At 38.8% G+C, this 18,355-nt stretch overlaps 1 protein-coding gene across 1 annotated transcript in view; it reads left to right on the top strand.

The window, feature by feature from the left end:
* Window positions 1-5,999: 5,999 nt before the first annotated feature.
* LOC119775409 (myelin protein zero-like protein 2) overlaps window positions 6,000-18,355 on the top strand; it is a 35,229-nt gene continuing 22,873 nt past the window's right edge. The window contains exon 1 of the mRNA XM_038273382.1: window positions 6,000-6,178. Coding sequence (XP_038129310.1) covers window positions 6,124-6,178 — 55 coding nt within the window. The 5' untranslated portion in view covers window positions 6,000-6,123. The remainder of the gene's footprint in view (window positions 6,179-18,355) is intronic.

Below are 18,355 nucleotides of genomic sequence, written 5' to 3'. Positions count from 1 at the left end.
TAAGCTCAATCATATCTCTAATGACCCAGTGACCAACCTTCATTCTGTCGTGTTTTTCTTGACCCCATGCTCCCTTACATTTGTTTGTTGCAGGTTCCACCTGGGATTACTTAAATTGGTTTGATTTCTGAAGACTGCCCCCCCCCCCATGCTGAGTTTCCTTCCTCAAAGTCTTAAATCAAGTCTCCCAAAATGAACAAATAACTCTTCCCATACATCCCTCCCATCAACCCCTTCCTTCAGTAAACCTTTAATCACATTTCTTTGTGGTGTCGACATTGCTAGAGAGATTTAAATTAAAGGAAATGATATGCAGATTTAGTTTAAAAATGGCAGATTTTTCTTTTGGCAGAGCAGAAGAGTAAATTATAGAATGATGTAAGGCATGTTGTAACCTAACAAGCTAATACACAAAAATAAGTCAATGAAACTTTCAGTTTTCAGTTTCCAGTTTGCCCATCAGATGCTGTGGGGTGATGGTGCTGAAAGCTGAAGCCCAGGAACAGCATCTGCACATGGGTGTTCTTCTCCTCCAGGTGTGCTAAGCTCAAGGTGAAGAGCAGAGGAGATGGCATGGGGTCGAATGTTGGGGGAGACTGGAGACGATGTGTTCTTTAACCAGCCTTTCGAAGCCCTTCATCATGATAGAGGTCAGTACGACAGGCCGGCAATCATTTAGTGAGGCGACCTGAGGCTTCTTTGGGACCAGAATGATGGTGACAGACGATGCTGGTACTACGGATCGGTCCAGTCAGGTGTTAAAAATGTCTGTGATCACACCAGCCAGCTGATCTGCACACTCCTTGTACACCCGCCCAGGTATGTCAATGGGGCCTGGGGCCTTTTTTTGGGTTGACTCCCCTCAGAGTTTTCCTCACTTCAGCTACGTCCAGGTTGCCTCCTCTCCCTGATGTGGAACGGCTTTCACTGCTGGAGCGCTGTTTAGTGCCTCAACCCTTCCAAAGAATTTGTGTAGTTAATTTAGACAGTCAGCATTTGCTGCATCTACCTGGGGGAGGGAGTGTTGTAGTCACTAATCACCTGCCTTGCCATATCCTTCTGGTATCGCTGGTTATGTGGTTCTGCTTCGCTGATCTGATGGCACGTTTCAAGTTTCCACATGCTGTCCTCAGTGCCTCTTTATCTCCAGACCTGAAAGCTGATTTTCATGCTTTTAGCGATTTCCAAACCTACCCATTCATCCAGGGTCACTGGTTGGCTCGAGTGGTGATGTTCTATGTGGTGCTGACATACTGTGGAACAATATGTGTGGCTCCCCGCTCTCATCATCTGCCCAGCTTCTTCTTCTACTATAATAATAATAATAATAATAATAATAATAATACATTTTATTTAACAGCGCCTTTCTTAAAACTCTAGGTCCCTTTACAGAAAATACAAAAGATAAATAAAAAAGATGAAAATACAAAAATACAGATACAGGAACATAAAAACAATAAAAATAGTATCTAAACTTCTATTTTCATAGATTTGTTTTATATTTTTTTTTTTATTAATACATTGAAACATCAGAGAGAGAAAAAAAGCATTAACACATGGGAATATTAACCTCCGGTTAGCAAATGTGTTAAAAAAAAAATGTATCTGGTTTGGTGTGAATTAATTCAGCTCTGATTGATGTAGAATGGTAGCCTGACGTAGTCCGACTCAATTCTAGTCAGAATATGAGTCTGATACTGCTCCATAGAGCTGTGATTATGGGGCGTGTTTCGAACGAACCAGGAAAAAAAAATGCCTCTGCACTCAAATGGATAGACCTACAACCAATAAGAGCAACGGAGTGCGTGACGTATGTTAAAGCGAGGCATAGTTGTTGTCCACAAAAATCAAAGCGTGCAGTTGCACGCCTATAATAAGAAGATGAGACTTGATCGCGTTTCTCTGTTCCTCTTTTAAAATTAATTTGCTGTCGATATCTTCTAGAACAGACCTAATAGCAGAATCTACTCACCTAAACTCTCCAGCGGCAGCCATTTTTGTTGTCACCCAAGCGCGCATTGGTCACGTTGTTGATTACGTTACTGTTGGTCATCTGTCCAACAATTCCATGTCCTGACAATTTGATTGGATCGCCTGACAGTGGGCGATAATACTCGCGCTACTATGGAGCAGAGCCAGACCGAACTTCCCGACCTCAAACTTTGTGGGCCGGACTAAGTTCGGAATGGCACCCAGGCTAGTAGAATGGAGTCCCTGTCTTTGTGAGAACAGCTAACAGCTAATTGATATAACAGCTCCTCCCTCCAGCAGAAAAAAAGCAAAGGATTTTGTCAATCTATCGCTGCATTTTTTTTATTTTGCAATGCTGAAAAAATATTCACATTTAAAAGAGTTACTCTTACAGTTACTGTTTCTGTTTATTCAGTTTTTCTTCTGTTCAACATTTTGGTCAAGATTTTGGCCATTTTGTTAATCTCACTGGATTTTGATAACATATTTTTCAGTTTTATCTTTATTAGCTATTGTCACAGTTCTCTGGTCTGTTTCCATCCGATTTACTTTCTGCCTTCACACCCATCTTGTTAATTATTACACAAGCTTTTGTGTTTAGACATTTACTTTCCTAACATTGACTGTTTCTGCTTTCAGCTGCTCCTTTGTCTCCGCTGCCCTGCGTTTATTCTTCTTTATGCATCCTCCATATTTTATTTCTGCCACACCCCACTGGTATTATGTTACACTGACTTAATTGGAGCTGCACTGCTTTTTTTAATCCTACTTCTAAAGAAAATGACTATATACCACTACTTCGTGGTAGGAAAATTAACCAAAACAAGGCAAATAAAGGACATTTCATAATCAAATTACAAACAAATCCAATATAAACAGTTCAAATTCCAATGTATCAGACAATAATACAAATTTGGTGATTTTTCACTTTTCTGATGATAATTTTTTACAAAAATATGTAAAAAATCATTAATTTCTTGTTTGTATAAACTGAAATACATGTAACTTTTTTCCCCCCCTATGAAATGTAGCATTAGAGTCTTTAGACTTAGAGTTAGACTTAGTGGGCTGTCCGGCAGCAAAGCTCCACCAACTAAGGCACTTCTATTTTTTCAGAATGCTATGTTTGTTTTATGATAACATGTCACATATTGTGTACCGTTTGTCATTTTAAAAATATTTCTTGCATAACAGCCTAACTGGCTACGCTATGTCAAACCGTACAGTTCAATCCTGGTGTGATTAATCTATCTTTTCCACTTTTAAAAAAAGTTTAGGTACCCGTTTTCATACAGTTTCATACAGACATACAGTAAAGGACCCAGGGTGGCTGTGTCTGCCATATTAGGAATGTGTGCTCTACTCTTGCACCACCACTGCACAAACAGCAGACATTTGTCCCACAAAAGATTGCAACATGACCGAACAGATCAGTGTTTAAATCTACTGTTTTAGGCATATGATTCTGTAGAATTTTGTAATTAAGAGGTTACTTTTAACTATTAATTTTTTTTTTTGTTACAGCCATTATTCATTTTCCCAAAGTTCCATATGTAAGTCAGCCTGCACATACATTTGAAGGCGTGTGGACACTGCAGTGCAGCTCTGCCCTCATGTGGCTTAACTCTACCTATCCTTTTTACAATGGGGTTGTTTTAGAATCAGATTCTTGTTTATTTTATTAACTCCTGTTCCCACTGCTGAACATGATTAAAACTTTATTATCATCATCATCATCATCAAAATTAGCATATTTCTTGAAATATAAATTGAATAGCTGTAAAATCATTCAGTAAATATAGTTTAAAGTCCTCGATTTAAACAAATCAAATATGAAGTTTTATGCTGAAAATGTTTTAATCACCAACGAATAATCCCTCCCTGCATGTAACAGCTGAAATTAATTAAATTCATGTGGTCTTTGAAAAAAAAAAACAAACAAAAAAAAAAACACCCAAATTTTTCTTACTTATAAATTAACTTTCATTTAGGCATGAACTGGAGTATAGATTTTAGAGAGAAAAAAACTTTTACGTCTGTCACTATTCTATATCCAGAATTCCTCTTGTGGAAAAGTCTTAGTTTGTCTTGGTTTAAATTTGTAAAAACTCTTCTTTAAGGAACCATTTTCTATCCGATTATTAATCGATAATCAAAAAAAACAAACAAAAAAACAGATTAACTGACTTGCAAAATAATCATAAGCTGCAGCCCTATCTTAGCACAGGTTATAAAAAAGTCGTTCAAAATGGCAGATTTCTATAAAAATCTATAGAAAATAAAAAGACAATGATAGAAACTGTTCTTTTTATAAAATCAAGTGGCTGACTTGGCGACAATGGCGTAACGACACAGCAATAAGCCCGTAACCAACACTATCTGGCTGGGCCCCATAGAAAGTACAACACTCTGGATTACCCATAATTCCAAGTCGTAGTGTAAAAATAAAATACTCAAATTCATTGTTCTTTTAGGATCTTTGATTTGGTTTAAAACATATTATATGAGTGTATTTTTTACCAACCGTCAAGTCAACTATAAACAGTTATTAACATAGCAAATAAAAGTACCACTGTCTGTTTGCTATTGATGTCGGGTTTAAACGGCTCACCATCATGTTAAAATCTGACATGTGTTGGGGTATATATAAGGTCCGGTCAGTCAGTTTAAAAGTTGGTGAGGTTTGAAAGGAATTATTCGCCCCATTAAGTCTCCATTCAGATGTACTCAGCCATAATTGTGAAGGAGGTCTACCAGGTGTCAGTGATGGGGCCCCTAAGGGGTCGGGGGCCCCCAAGCCACTGCAGTCTCTGCTCACCAATATTTATGCCATTGCTTGGCGATGTCATATTTCATAGAAGAATTAGACATGGAAAGCAGAAAACCAGAGATATAAAAAAGGCCTGGTTAAACTTTTACTACTTTAATTTAGATTCAATTTATTTGAGAATACATTTAAAATTCCACAGACTTCCTTAGCATGTAGTAAAAATACGGAAGAGGATTAGGGCCACTGAAAAAAAAAAAAAGTGATTTTTAAATTTTATTTCAGTTTAGTATGGGAAAAAAGTCAGAATTCTGACTTTAATCTCATAATTCAGACTTTAATCTCAGAATTCTTACTTTTTTCTTAGAATTCTGACTTTAATCTCAAAATTCTGACTTTAATCTCAGAATTCTGACTTTAATCTCAGAATTCTGACTTTTTCTCAGAATTCTGACTTTAATCTCATCTTTAATGTATGGGAACCATGAAGTAAGAGATGTGGGAGCACTCGGCTTCACTGACAAAGATATGAGTTGTTTGAGAAGTTCTGTTACACATTGGTGGAAAATGACGGAATTAGGCAACTTTTTACGTGCCCGAGGGGTCCCCTCATTGGAGGAGCTCATTGAAACAAGAGAGCTAGTCTCTAAAACAGACATGGCTTGATGCTAACATGTTTGTTATCAGTCAGAATTCTGAGAAAAAAGTCAGAATTCTGAGATTAAAGTCAGAATTCTGACTTTAATCTCACAATTCTGACTTTTTTCTCAGAATTCTGAGATTAAAGTCAGAATTCTGAGAAAAAAGTCAGAAGATTAAAGTCAGAATTCTGACTTTTTCCCATTCTAAACTGAAATAAAATTTAAAAATCAGTTAACTTTTCTTTTCGTTTTTTTCAGTGGCCCTAGTCCTCTTCCATAAGTAAAAAGCCTAAAGGTTTGAGAGAGAGAGAAAGTTTGAAACGGATTAGATTTGTCCAGGTCATGGTTCAATCTGTGGAATATCTTCGCCTTCAGCCGCAGAACTGGTCTGATGACTGGTTTGGGGTTTAACTCGTGAGCTCTGAGCAGATGTGAGAGCGCAGCAAAGATTGCTTCAGTTCCCCTTTCTTCCTTTTTCTTTTCACTCCGCCCGGAATGATGGTGGGAAGGCGCATGAAGGGAAGCGTTTGACGCCAGAAGGCGAGCTGGGATGCGCTTTTTGGACAGGAAAGCCGAAGGAGAGGACCTATCGCGACGGGTTTTTTTGTTGTTAGATTTTTTTTTATCCCTCTACAAAGAGTTTCACTGTCTCTGTGAGTCAGTCTGTGAAAGAATTTTGAGTGGAGTGGCTTTACTGACTCCTTGCCCCCCCATCAGCGCGCGCCCAGCTGACCCGCCGTCCAAATGTGCGTAAAAGGACTCTATGTTTTCGCTGTCCTGTTCGGACTCGCAGCTTCAGGTGAGTGACGTGGAAAACATTCTTGTGTTTGATGATCTTAGCTTTTTTATTTAAGACTATTAAAGATTTCTGTCTGTTTTTGAGTCGCGCATGTGAAACTTAATTGGTAGTTGGCAAAAAAAAGAAAAAAGAAAAAAGCAGCAATCCTGTGATGGGATGCCATAAATAACTCGGGTTAGAAGTAAATAATCCTAATTGTCTACCTCGTAGTGAGAAGGACCCCGCAGGGACCCCTAACCTTCATCTCAATGCGCTCTCGTGCGTCAATGGGAAGCGGGGAAACTTTGGCACCGGGTGGATCGTTTAAGAATTCCTGTTAGACATCCTTGGTTGTAACTCCTAACGACTTTACCGGCATAAGACGTTGGTCGCATTGTCTTTGTGTTTTCGCAAAACCTCCCTTTCCTGCCCATTAATGCGCATCCGTGCTTGCGCACGTATGGAGACTGTGAAGTGGCCACTTGGAGGGAGATAAGTCCACCTGCTTCCCGTTCGCAGGGGGATTTCAGGATATGTCGTGAAATAAACAGTAATGGATCCCATCCTTTTATTAAAGCTGATCCCTGCGCGCAGACAGAGCTACTACTGGATCATGTTTTAATAAAGTGGGTAATTTAGGACGTCATCTGCAATTCATTCAGGAGGCTACAGGTTGTTTAACCTTGAAGTAATCTGCTTTTATCTCTGTTAAGTGGATTATATTGATTGAATATTTCCATCCAGACGACCAGGCACGGGATTCGGTGCAGCAGCAAGCTGCTTTTGTTTACAGTGAGCATGTGCCTGCAGATCAGTCACAACAGGCTGACAGAAGGATGTGGGATCCTCCTGAAATGTTCATGAGGTAAAGCTTGCAGGACCTCAGTTCTCATGACTCACTCCAGGCTTTGTCTGAAACACAGCAGTAAAACAAGATGGCACATGTCTCAGTTTCATGGCAGATATAACACATTAAACGTACATGTGCACACATTTACTTCCTTGTTGTTTGAAGAAAGCTGCTGAAATTACATCATCAGATTCACAGATTTCTGGAAGAAAAAGCGCAGCAGCTGCTCTTCTTCCTCTGTGGTTTCGACATGCGCTGGCCTTTCCCAAAGACATTTGGTTTTCATTATTGGACTTGGAGAAAGACTTCTGATATTAAACAAACACAATAATTTGGTGCTGCTCCACCCTGAGCTTTGGTTGTAGTCACTGCTATGCAGTCCTTCACCTCAGATTCCAGTGAAACCTGTTTGAATCTTTTCTGCTAGAGTAGTGCATCGTTTCGGAGTACTTCAAAGGACCAATGAGATATTTTGAAATATCTCACAAATTCATCAGTTTTTATGTAATTTAATGTATAATACAGATTTTTAAGATCATTAGAGATCATCAGTGTTTAAACTGCATCATAAAGACCAAGACAAATAATCAAGTTAAAGTGGACTTAACTTGATTATTGGACTTAATTGAACGTCTTATGGCTCAGTCTTTAATCTCAAAACAGAGGGGGTGCAAAATAATTGGAAATTTACCAAAACATGGCTCAACTGACATGCATCAGTCAGAGAAGTAGCCAAGAAGCCTAAGGCTAAAGGAGTGGCAGAATGCTTCCACCTCAAGCTGCTCAGTTTCTCACTAAGCTATGTTGGAGAAACAGCAAACATCTGGAGGAAAGTTGCTCACATAAAAATAACAGCAAAAAACAATATTTGTAAATAATGGAGTGGCCAACATGCAGTGTGAACCAACCTATGGTCACCAACCTCATGGTGAAGCATGGTGGTGGCAGTATCATGCTCTTTCTACAACCCAATGACTTTCAGCAGATAAAAAATGCAAAGCGCTCCTAACATTTTGTTTGCATTTCACTGAAAAGGCAGGTTTTTAAAATCCTAGCTGGACATCTTTAGAGCATTGGAGTTTCCATGTCGTCCCTCTACATATGTTGGTGTTCTCCAGATACTTTATGTTACCTCCACAGTCCAGAAACAAAACTTTTAGGTTTACTTTCAGACTAGAAATGAGTGTGCGTGTGCATGGTCGTCCCTGCTTTGCATCCGCATGTTGCCCTGTGATGGACTTAAAACCTTTCCAGGGTGTTACCTGACCCTCCCACAGGAGGCTGGAGACACCAGCGCCTTTCATCCCTGCAAGGATGCACGATGAGACAATGAAAGGATGGGGTCTCCACTTCCCTTCATTTCACATTTACATATCACTTTCTGCTAGTGGTAAAACTGATGCAAACTTGTGAAAAGTTTTAGATCTATAACTTATACAACTTTATATAACTAGAACTTTAGTCTTCAATGTTTTCCAGGCCAATGACCAGGCCAAAACTGTTGGCGAGATGGAGCGGGGACCCCCTAATTATATGTATTGTATGAAATTGTGTTCTATCAGACTGGTCCTATTCACTCTATTAAAGATGGAGTTGTAATTCTTGGATTTTTAAAGTATTTCTGATTCGGATTCCTCATTGATGGGACAGGTGTTGTGAATGAATCGGTTCCCAGCTTGAAAGAGATGCTGTGTGTCAATGAATGTGTGGATTGATGACTGAAAGACATCTTCTGCCTCCATTTATCTGTTTACTACAGTGTGCTGAATTCATGTTAATGTGGATTTAAAGACATTTTAATTGGTGGAGAAAGTTGCAGGGGGGAAATATAAAAAAAGTCTAATCAACAAAAACAATGGCGACCTCTATGCAGTACCTCCGTGGACCCCCTAGGGGTTTGCGGACCCCTGTTGAAAATCTCTGTTCTAGAATATAAAAAACTTCAGTTGGTAAAAAACTTAGTGAAGGAACAAAATGGTAAATTCCCTTAACTTGCTTTTTCAAGGCAGAAGAATTGACGCGCTTTGCACTACATTCACCCATTCACACGCCACTCACACACTGATGGTGGCAAACTACCTTGTAGCTACAGCTGCCCTGTGGCTCACTGAGGCTGCCATACACCAGTCTCTCTGACCACCATCAGTAGGCAATGCGGGTGAAAGGCCTTGGCCAAGGACACAACAACACTGAAAATCAGACCTTGAACCGGCACCTCTCTGGTTGCAGGGCAAACTCCTGCATCTGACGCCACTGTCGCCACAAAGAGAAATGAGGAACTTATAGAGGAATGTGTTTTATAGCAGTTTTATAGATGCCCAGCCTTATCCCCATATGACTGGTAAACACCAGATCTGATCTCCTTGGTGACCCCCCCTCCCCTCCCTCATTTGGGTGTGTAGCCCACGCTGCTCGCCACAAGTTTCCATGCGCTGCGGTTAAAGTTCTGAAAATTGTCATCAGCGGTTACAGCTGAATGACACATAATGAATGTTGGTTTCAGGATAAAGCCAGTTCTGTTGGAAGTCATCAGCCTCAAGCCACATGCTTTTGGAAAAACGTATATACAAAAAAAATCTATAAAGAAAAATCCAATCCAAGCTTTTAAAGTTTCATTAAATTAGACAGTTGAGCCAAACTTTCCCTACACATGTTAATGATTATGGACTTCATGCTCTGTAGCATTTTTCCTTTTCATAAGTATTTATGTGATGCATCTGAAACATGCTTCCTACTTTCCATCCTTACTCCAACAACCTTCCTTTCATCCGTTTTGTTTCCAATTCCTTTTTTTTTTTTTTTTTTGGAAACAGATAATTTTCCCTTAAGCTCTTGAATATTACATTAAAACACAGTCAGTCAGAGAAAAATGAAACAAACGTCTGATTTTGATGTTAGAAATAATGCTGATCAGGTGCTGCTATCGTGTGAACCTATAATAGATGATCAATGAAAAGGTTGGAAAATTAATACCATTGAAGCTCAAACTCACCACTATGCACCAATGTTGAGTGTGCTGAGTAGAATAGGGTGGATGGAGGGTTTTTTTTTTTTAAAACAAAATATGCAATGAAGCAGGCATGGAGATGGGAATGTGAAGGTCGCAGGAGGCTCACAGGGTTGCTTTCAAGGTAACAGTCTGTGTTTTTCTTTATGTAAGCATGTCTGGGCTGGGAGAGCAGAAACTGAAACACTTCTTTAAGAGGAGAAATGTGTAAACGAGGTAATTCCTAAACAACCTAACATGGTCTACAAGCACAAAAGCTTGGACAAGGTTGATAAAAAAATCCAATTAAATATTACAATCAAAAGTAATATTTTGTTTAATTTTAAAGCTCAAAACAATCTTTTGAAAAACGTTTGGTCCATCATCCAGTTGACATCTGATTTCTTAGTTTAAAAAAAGAAACTAATAAATTTGCACGTGGCTCCAGTGAAGCAACCGATGTAAAAAGTGAGGTTTGAAAATAAACTTTTAAGCAGCTTTTAAACAGACTTGAATTAAGCCCACAATTCTGTTTTATATATTTATCTTTGATTTATTTAACTGGTTTGATTTGATATTATAATCTTTGTTATAATTTGTCATTAGTTGTAGTTATAATTAAATTATAATTACAATAGATAAGAGCTTCTAATAAAGGATCTGATGTCTTATACATAGGGTTGGTTTATAATACAACCCCCCTGTTTTTATTATTTGGTTTTTAGGTAATCAACTGCATTAATTAAAAGACAAGAACATATTTATTGGTTCAAAGTTTTTTTTTCTGTATTTTTTTTTTTTTCCAGAAAACCACTAAATGCAACAGGTGGTTTAATTTTCTCTGCAGAATTTATTTTGCTTTAATTGTTTTTGTGATGGACCAATGAACAGCACAGACCGATCCTTTACCTCTTATCTTTTTCTATGTTTCTTTTAATTTCTCCTAAACATGCATTCTGAGCAAGATGTGGCTTTAATGAAAATATCAATTTCTGATTCTTGAAAAAAAAAATACATACATGTCATATTAATCATACACGTTTTGGACTAAATTTTTATTTTATTTTTTTTAAAGTGCTAAAAGTAAACTGCAGTTTAGTTAAAGTCACATCTCCTTTTTGATATTTCTCAGTAGAGAACATTCATCAATGAAACCACACAGATGTAGATGCAGACCAATAGAGTTGTTTTTCCCTTAAAATCCCCAATTTGCTTCAAAATGGAGATGCTCTTTTTTTTTGTCTCACGGTGACGATATGCAGAGTAAGCACTTGAATATGGCCTAACTTCCTTAGCAAACTGGAATTTTACAGGAAAAAATGTTGCAGTAGACAGAATCACTACCCCTTTTTTGTCTGTCATGTTGCAATTATTAAAAAATAACTTGATCACATGGTAGTTTCTTATCACTTCCATATTAAATGGTACTTATACCTTAAATGTAAGTTATAACTGTAGAAAATGAGGGATAAACTTCAGACAGGTTAACAACCGAAAGCAGTTTTTTTTTCCTAGAACCAATCTACTTTCATGTCTCCTTTGTCTATGCGGAAATCTGATTAAGTCCTTTTTTAAACACTTTCATCGTTCTTTGTTGACTGTGTCTCTGTATTCTTCATACCAGTGCTTTGCTTTAATGCTTCTCATCCCCAAAGTTTTTCTTCTCCAGGCAGGAACATGAAAAGCTCATAGGCTGACGTGTACCAGCCTGTCTTGACATACAGGTTTAGCACAAACACACAAGAAAACACGCGCCGCTTGTGAACAAACGGCTGTTGGCTGCAGTATACTAAACAATCACACAGGCTTTTGAGGGTTCAGCTGAGCCCGGTTTAGTTTACAGTACAAGAGCAGCGTCTTTCGAACTGTTTACTGGGATGTAACGCTTATCCATCTCCCTCTGCACGTCTAATCTCATGTCTGTGGCGCCGTGAACATAGCAGAACATGGCTTTGGTTCTTTTGACGAGGTGTGCTGACACACCTTGGAACATGCCAAGCCCTTTTAGCTGAGTTGACAGAATGGCTCGTGGGGGGTGTTGAATAGTCAATGACGTATAAATACAGCAGGACAAGCAGCATCTGTGAAGTGTTGAAAACATACCAATGTGCCTGGCCCTGTATGCAAACAGGGACTTGAATTGTATTTCTCACAGCAAAGGAAGCGGTTGCCAGGTTTGATGCGTCTGCACATAAACACACACATTCTCCTTCCATTGCCATTTTTTTGGAAAAATGCTAATTTAGCATTTCACAGTTTTTCCTCCAGCAGCAGCTTCTGTTGGCGTTGTCGTTTTCTTGTGTGTTGTATTTTGGCCTGTTTATCAAAGACCTGCCCAGAAACAGGTAGATCTACATGTCAAAGCAGTCCGCCAGGTATGTTCCCATCATTAGAATTTAGTTGTTTTCTTCACAATGCTGATCCATTTCTGACTCATCTAATTAACAGGAAGCCAAGAATAAAATATATCCAAGTCCCAAAGAAAAACATTTAGACAGAGAAGTTATATAACCAGTGTAGCCAGGTCACCTGTCACGGTTTTGGTTCTGTTTTCTTTTGAGTATTCAGTTTTACTTTGACTCCATAAAAGTTTAAAAAACAATCCACTGGACTTGGTTTCCAAGGTTTGAAGACATTTCGCTCATAGACAGGTTATTACAGGCTAACAATGGAACCAAACGACCCGCTCGTCAGTTTCCGTTTGCATGTTTCCAAGCAATACAAGGCCTTGTCTATATAAAGCCTCAAACTCACTGCGGATCCAGACATTTGAATTGAGAAAGCTTCCTGGATGGGAAGGGAAACGTCTTCAAACCTTGGAAACCAAGTCTAGTTGATTGTTTTTTAAACTTTTACGGAATGACTGAGAATCTTCATGAGCATGTTTTAGTTTGATCCATGTTTTATTGGTTTAATTCCTATTTTGTTGTGTTTTCTGGATATATTTGAGTTCTTGGGTTTTTCTTTGTTGCCATCTTGTGTTGTCCTCCTTTTCCCTAGCTCCCTTTTAGAATCCTCTCTTCACACCTGCTCCCAATCAGCTCATTAGTCCCGTCTTTGCTGAGCCTCCCATATAAACTCTCCCTGTGCAGCTTCTCAGTGCTGGTTCCTTGTCTTTCCCCGGCTCGTCGTGCATGTTTCCCCCTGATGGTTTGTTTTACATTTTTATGTTGGAGTTTTGGATTCCTCAGTTGCTTGTAAATACTCCATTAAACCTACAATAACTCACCTCTGCCTCCCTGCCTCTGTATTTGGCTCCTCAAAACCTCCACCAAACCGTGACATCACTGATCTTTAAAAACCCATAACTAACTCTATCGGGTGTGTCATAACGCCACCAAACACCTTCAATGATCAAATCTTTTTTCATAGATATATAAAGATAAATTGATTGATGCATGTTCATGCATCAATGACCTAAACAAAATTTCTGAATTAGGCCCATATTTGATTTTCCCCACCTCCACTCTGTCACTTACTGGATTTTTCCGCTGCTGGGAGCCCAAAGCTAAACACCCACTTGATTTGCTTATGTGCCAGTACAATGGTTTGAAATAACAGAAGACAGATACCAAATGAAGCTCTCACAAAAGTGACTATGTGATTTATTACATGTAGGAATTAGGAGGGTGTGCTTAGTAAGAGACAAGGGATTTAAATGGAATAAAAAAATGTCATGTCAAAATTTGAGCAAGCTTTGATTAATCCCCTAAACGAGGTTCTTTAATTTTAACCTTTTAGCAAGTCAAAAGTTTTACAAGCTACTTTTTAGAGAAGCTAAAGCTATCTAGAGAACCTATGCTTTTGCCCTTTTATTTCTTCTAATATGAGAATATATTTAGGGCTGTGTGGTGAAACAGTTAATGGCACTGCTGCCTGGCACCAAGAAGGTCCTGAGTGATTGTTACCAGTCCTGTGTTTCTCTATGCTGCTCTGTGATGGACGGGGGACCTGGTTAAGGCATATCCTGTCTTGCTCCCATTAATTCCTGCGAGGATAAGTGAAATAGAGAATAGATAAAATATATTTAAACTCTGCAGTATGTTCCAACAATCATTTTTACCTCATAAGTGATGCCACCATACCTGAAAATTACATTTTAGTGCATGGAAAAAGAAACAAACATTATGGAAGTAGTAATAATGTTTTAATTATGACAGTTCTACGGATGCAAGATTTAAAATGTTGCATATTAATATTACCTACAATATATAGATGTGAATGCACAAGGGAGCGTTCTTACAGATCCTTCTTCCCAGCAGCCGTAAGACTCTATAACCACCACTGTACCCAACAACCTCAATACGTTGTCACATTCATGCTGATTTTGCACAGTTTCTTAGCTAAATAACATGCTGCTGTCATTTTGCACATCTCTGATATTGCTGCCATTTTCAAATATCCATTACTGTAAAAATGTCTATAGCTGTATATTGGTTATTTTATTCTCCAGATGCACAGTATTTATATCTTTAAAACACTTTACATTACAGTATTTTATTGTTTAATCTTTCACTATTATGTTGTTCTTATACATTTTTCTAGGGTCCACATTTTTGTGACCATTTTTTTCTGTAATCTTTTTGCTGCTGTAAACACCAGAATTTCCCCATTGTGGGACAATAAAAGGATTTTGTATTCTGACCTATACATTTTTGGTAAGTTGCAGGTCAGTCATGAATTTTTTGTTGTCATTGCAATTTCAAATCTTCAACATTGTTTGTTTCATTTTTTGGGGTTCTTTATTATTACAATACAAGTATAATCATTTTGTATTCAAATACAGTAATTGGGGATGCACAAAACTGGCTTTATCATCAATATTACATTTAGAAAATAGTCTATAATAACATAGTTTATAATCTACTATGATCCATAATACAGGTGCTGGTCATAAAATTAGAATATCATGAAAAAGTAGATTGATTTCAGTAATTCCATTTAAAAAGTGAAACTTGTATATTATATTCATACATTACATACAAACTCATATATTTCAGATGTTTATTTTGTTTAATTTTGATGATTACAAATGACAACAAATGAAAATCTCAAATTCATCATATCAGAAAATTAGAATATTACTGAAGACCAATAAAAACAAAGGATTTATAGAAATGTTGGCCAACTGAAAAGTATGAACATGAAAAGTATGAGCATGTACAGCACTCAGTATTTAGTTGGGCCTCCTTTGGCCTGTATTACTGCAGCAATGCGGCGTGGCATGGAGTCGATCAGTCTGTGGCACTGCTCAGGTGTTATGATAGCCCAGGTTGCTCTAATAGTGGCTTTTAGCTCTTCTGAATTGTTGGGTCTGGTGTATTGCATCTTCTTCTTCACAATACCCCATAGATTTTCTATGGGGTTAAGGTCAGGAGAGTTTGCTGGCCAATTAAGAACAGGGATACCATGGTCCTTCAACCAGGTACTGGTAGCTTTGGCACTGTGTGCAGGTGCCAAGTCCTGTTGGAAAATGAAATCTGCATCTCCAAAAAGTTGGTCAGCTGCAGGAAGCATGAAGTGCTCTAAAACTTCCTGGTATGTGGCTGCGTTGACCCTGGACCTCAGAAAACACAATGGACCAACACCAGCAGATGACATGGCACCCCAAACCATCACTGACTGTGGAAACTTTACACTGGACTTCAAGCAACGTGGATGAAGTGCCTCTCTTCTTTTCCTCCAGACTCTGGGACCTTGATTTCCAAAGGAAATGCAAAATTTACTTTCATCAGAGAACATGACTTTGGACCACTCACCAGCAGTCCAGTCCTGTTTCTCTTTAGCCCAGGCAAGACGCTTCTGACGCTGTCTGTGGTTCAAGAGTGGCTTGACACAAGGAATGCGACAGCAGAAACCCATGTCTTTCATACGTCTGTGTGTGGTGGTTCTTGAAGCACTCACTCCAGCTGCAGTCCACTCTTTGTGAATCTCCCCCACATTTTTGAAGGGGTTTTGTTTCACAATCCTCTCCAGGGTGCGGTTATCTCTCTTGCTTGTACACTTTTTTCGACCACATCTTTTCCTTCCCTTCGCCTCTCTATTAATGTGCTTGGACACTGAGCTCTGTGAACAGCCAGCCTCTTTAGCGATGACCTTTTGTGTCTTGCCCTCCTTGTGCAAGGTGTCGATGGTCGTCTTTTGGACAACTGTCAAGTCAGCAGTCTTCCCCATGATTGTGTAGCCTATAGAACTAGACTGAAAGACCATTTAAAGGCTTTTGCAGGTGGTTTGAGTTAATTAGCTGATTAGAGTGTGGCACCAGGGGCCATCAATTTTGAACCTTTTCACAATATTCTAATTTTCTGATATGATGAATTTGAGATTTTCATTTGTTGTCATTTGTAATCATCAAAATTAAACAAAATAAACATCTGAAATATATGAGTTTGTATGTAATGTATGAATATAATATACAAGTTTCACTTTTTAAATGGAATTACTGAAATCAATCTACTTTTTCATGATATTCTAATTTTATGACCAGCACCTGTATAACCCACACCTGTTTATAGCAAGCAGTGCTTCTTTAGTGTTTCATTTTGGAACATTTCCAGTGTTTTTTTCAACAAGAATGTAGGTGAACAGGAAGTGGAAATCTTTACTACGAGAACAGTTGAAAAACTGTTGTTTAAAAATAAAGTTGAGAAGTTTTAGTTTTCTTCTCCAGTCTGTATATAAAACTGAACTGCAGTAAAAACGTTACTATTTGCACTTGAGATAATTTATGTCTCAAACATTTCACCCACTCTCTGAATGAATGCGCTCCAACGGGATTTAAAGTACAGAATGCAGACACAGCTGCAGTGTTTTCAGCTTTTATTAGTTCCTCTGATCTCTAAGCACAACTATATGCAAATCCTACACATTTTCCCACTTGAAGTGGAGAAAGGTTTGAAGTTAGTTTTCGTTGTATCTAATTCCTGCTGTTTCAGGTAAATGGAATAGGGCAACATTTTTCTGAATATTCTTTCTGGTTTTCATTCTGTGGTTTTTGATGAAACATCAAACTCCATCAAAAAGTCATTTTTAAAAATTGTCTGTGGTTATTAGTTCCATATCATAAATTATTTATTATTATAATATCAGACGTAATTAAAGCAGTGGCCATCAGTCCAGAGTGTACCACCCCCCCATCGAGAGCTCCGCCCATCTCCTGAGCGTTTAAAGCCGCGCTTACACTGTGCGATTTTTTTGCCCTTTTTGGGCCGACTTTCCATTCGTGCCAGAATTTTCTGATCGGCCTGACCTTCAGCCTTATCGGCGTTGCATGTTGTGTAGTGTACAGGGGTTAACGAGGGACGATCAGCCTCTTACGACCACCTCCCGATCAGGAATCGTAAGGTCAGGAGAAAATCAAACATGTTTGATTTTCAGTTGACCATCGTGGGCAAATCACTCAGTGGGTAAACAAGGTTTCTTCTTTTTCTTCTTCTTTCCAGATTTAAACACAGAAGCATGGCGGGGGTGTAGGTGAAATGCACTTCTTTCTGTAAAATTGACAGACCATAGTAGCCACGTTTGCTCAGTCATGTCTTTGTCCAAACACCTTTTCTTTTTAAGGCTTTCAGTACAAAATTGCCTAGGCGGCGCGTTTTAGTCCAATGAGCTTCATATTCCTCTTTTACTGGTTTGGCTTCCGGATAGATGAGTCCCAGTAGCGCCATCTCTCTCTGAGGCTGAGTCCGATGTGGTTTTTAGACTTGCAGTGTGAGCAGGTAGATCGGATCAGAGCGTCAGGCCGCATATGCATCGAGAGCTGTGATCTCACACTGTACGATTAAAGCCTGCCGTTTCGTCGTACAGTGTGAGCTGCAGCTGCGTGCAACGACTGAAAAATTTTAACAGTGTATGCCCGGCTTAAGGAAAAGTGGGTACAGGAAATAGATGGATAGATAATTAGAGCTGAAACTGTACCACGGAGGGAGCCTGAACCACAGTTTTAGAACCACGGGAACAATCAAGTCAAAATCTGATTTAACATTTAAACACAGCCTGTTCTTATCATTCCAAAGTTATTTTGACTTTAAAAAGCCTGTCACCCTCTACCACATCATAAAACAGTTTTTACAGAACTGCTCTCTTTGGGACTAGTTTCCTTTAGAGCAGCCTTCTATGGAAGGGGTTTGATGGATTAAATACTTATCCTCATTCACTCCCTTCACGTTTCCTCTGGTCGCCGTCGCCTCATGAATTACAATTGGGCTGAAGGAAGTAGGAGGAGAGTGGAGAGAAGGAAAAGAGGAGAGAGTTCAAAAGAGAGATTGATTTTTGGTCTCCGGTTCAGCTGACCTTTAGACTGCAGTCAGACACATTAGTCCACCTTCGCCTTGAAAGAAAGGTTTAGCTGCAAAGCACAAAG

This window comes from Cyprinodon tularosa, unplaced genomic scaffold (genome assembly GCF_016077235.1).
Source record: "Cyprinodon tularosa strain WSP-4 unplaced genomic scaffold, ASM1607723v1 ctg87, whole genome shotgun sequence".
NCBI lineage: Eukaryota > Metazoa > Chordata > Actinopteri > Cyprinodontiformes > Cyprinodontidae > Cyprinodon > Cyprinodon tularosa.
Note: the sequence above shows the minus strand (reverse complement) of the source record. Positions and strands in the feature narration are given on the sequence as shown.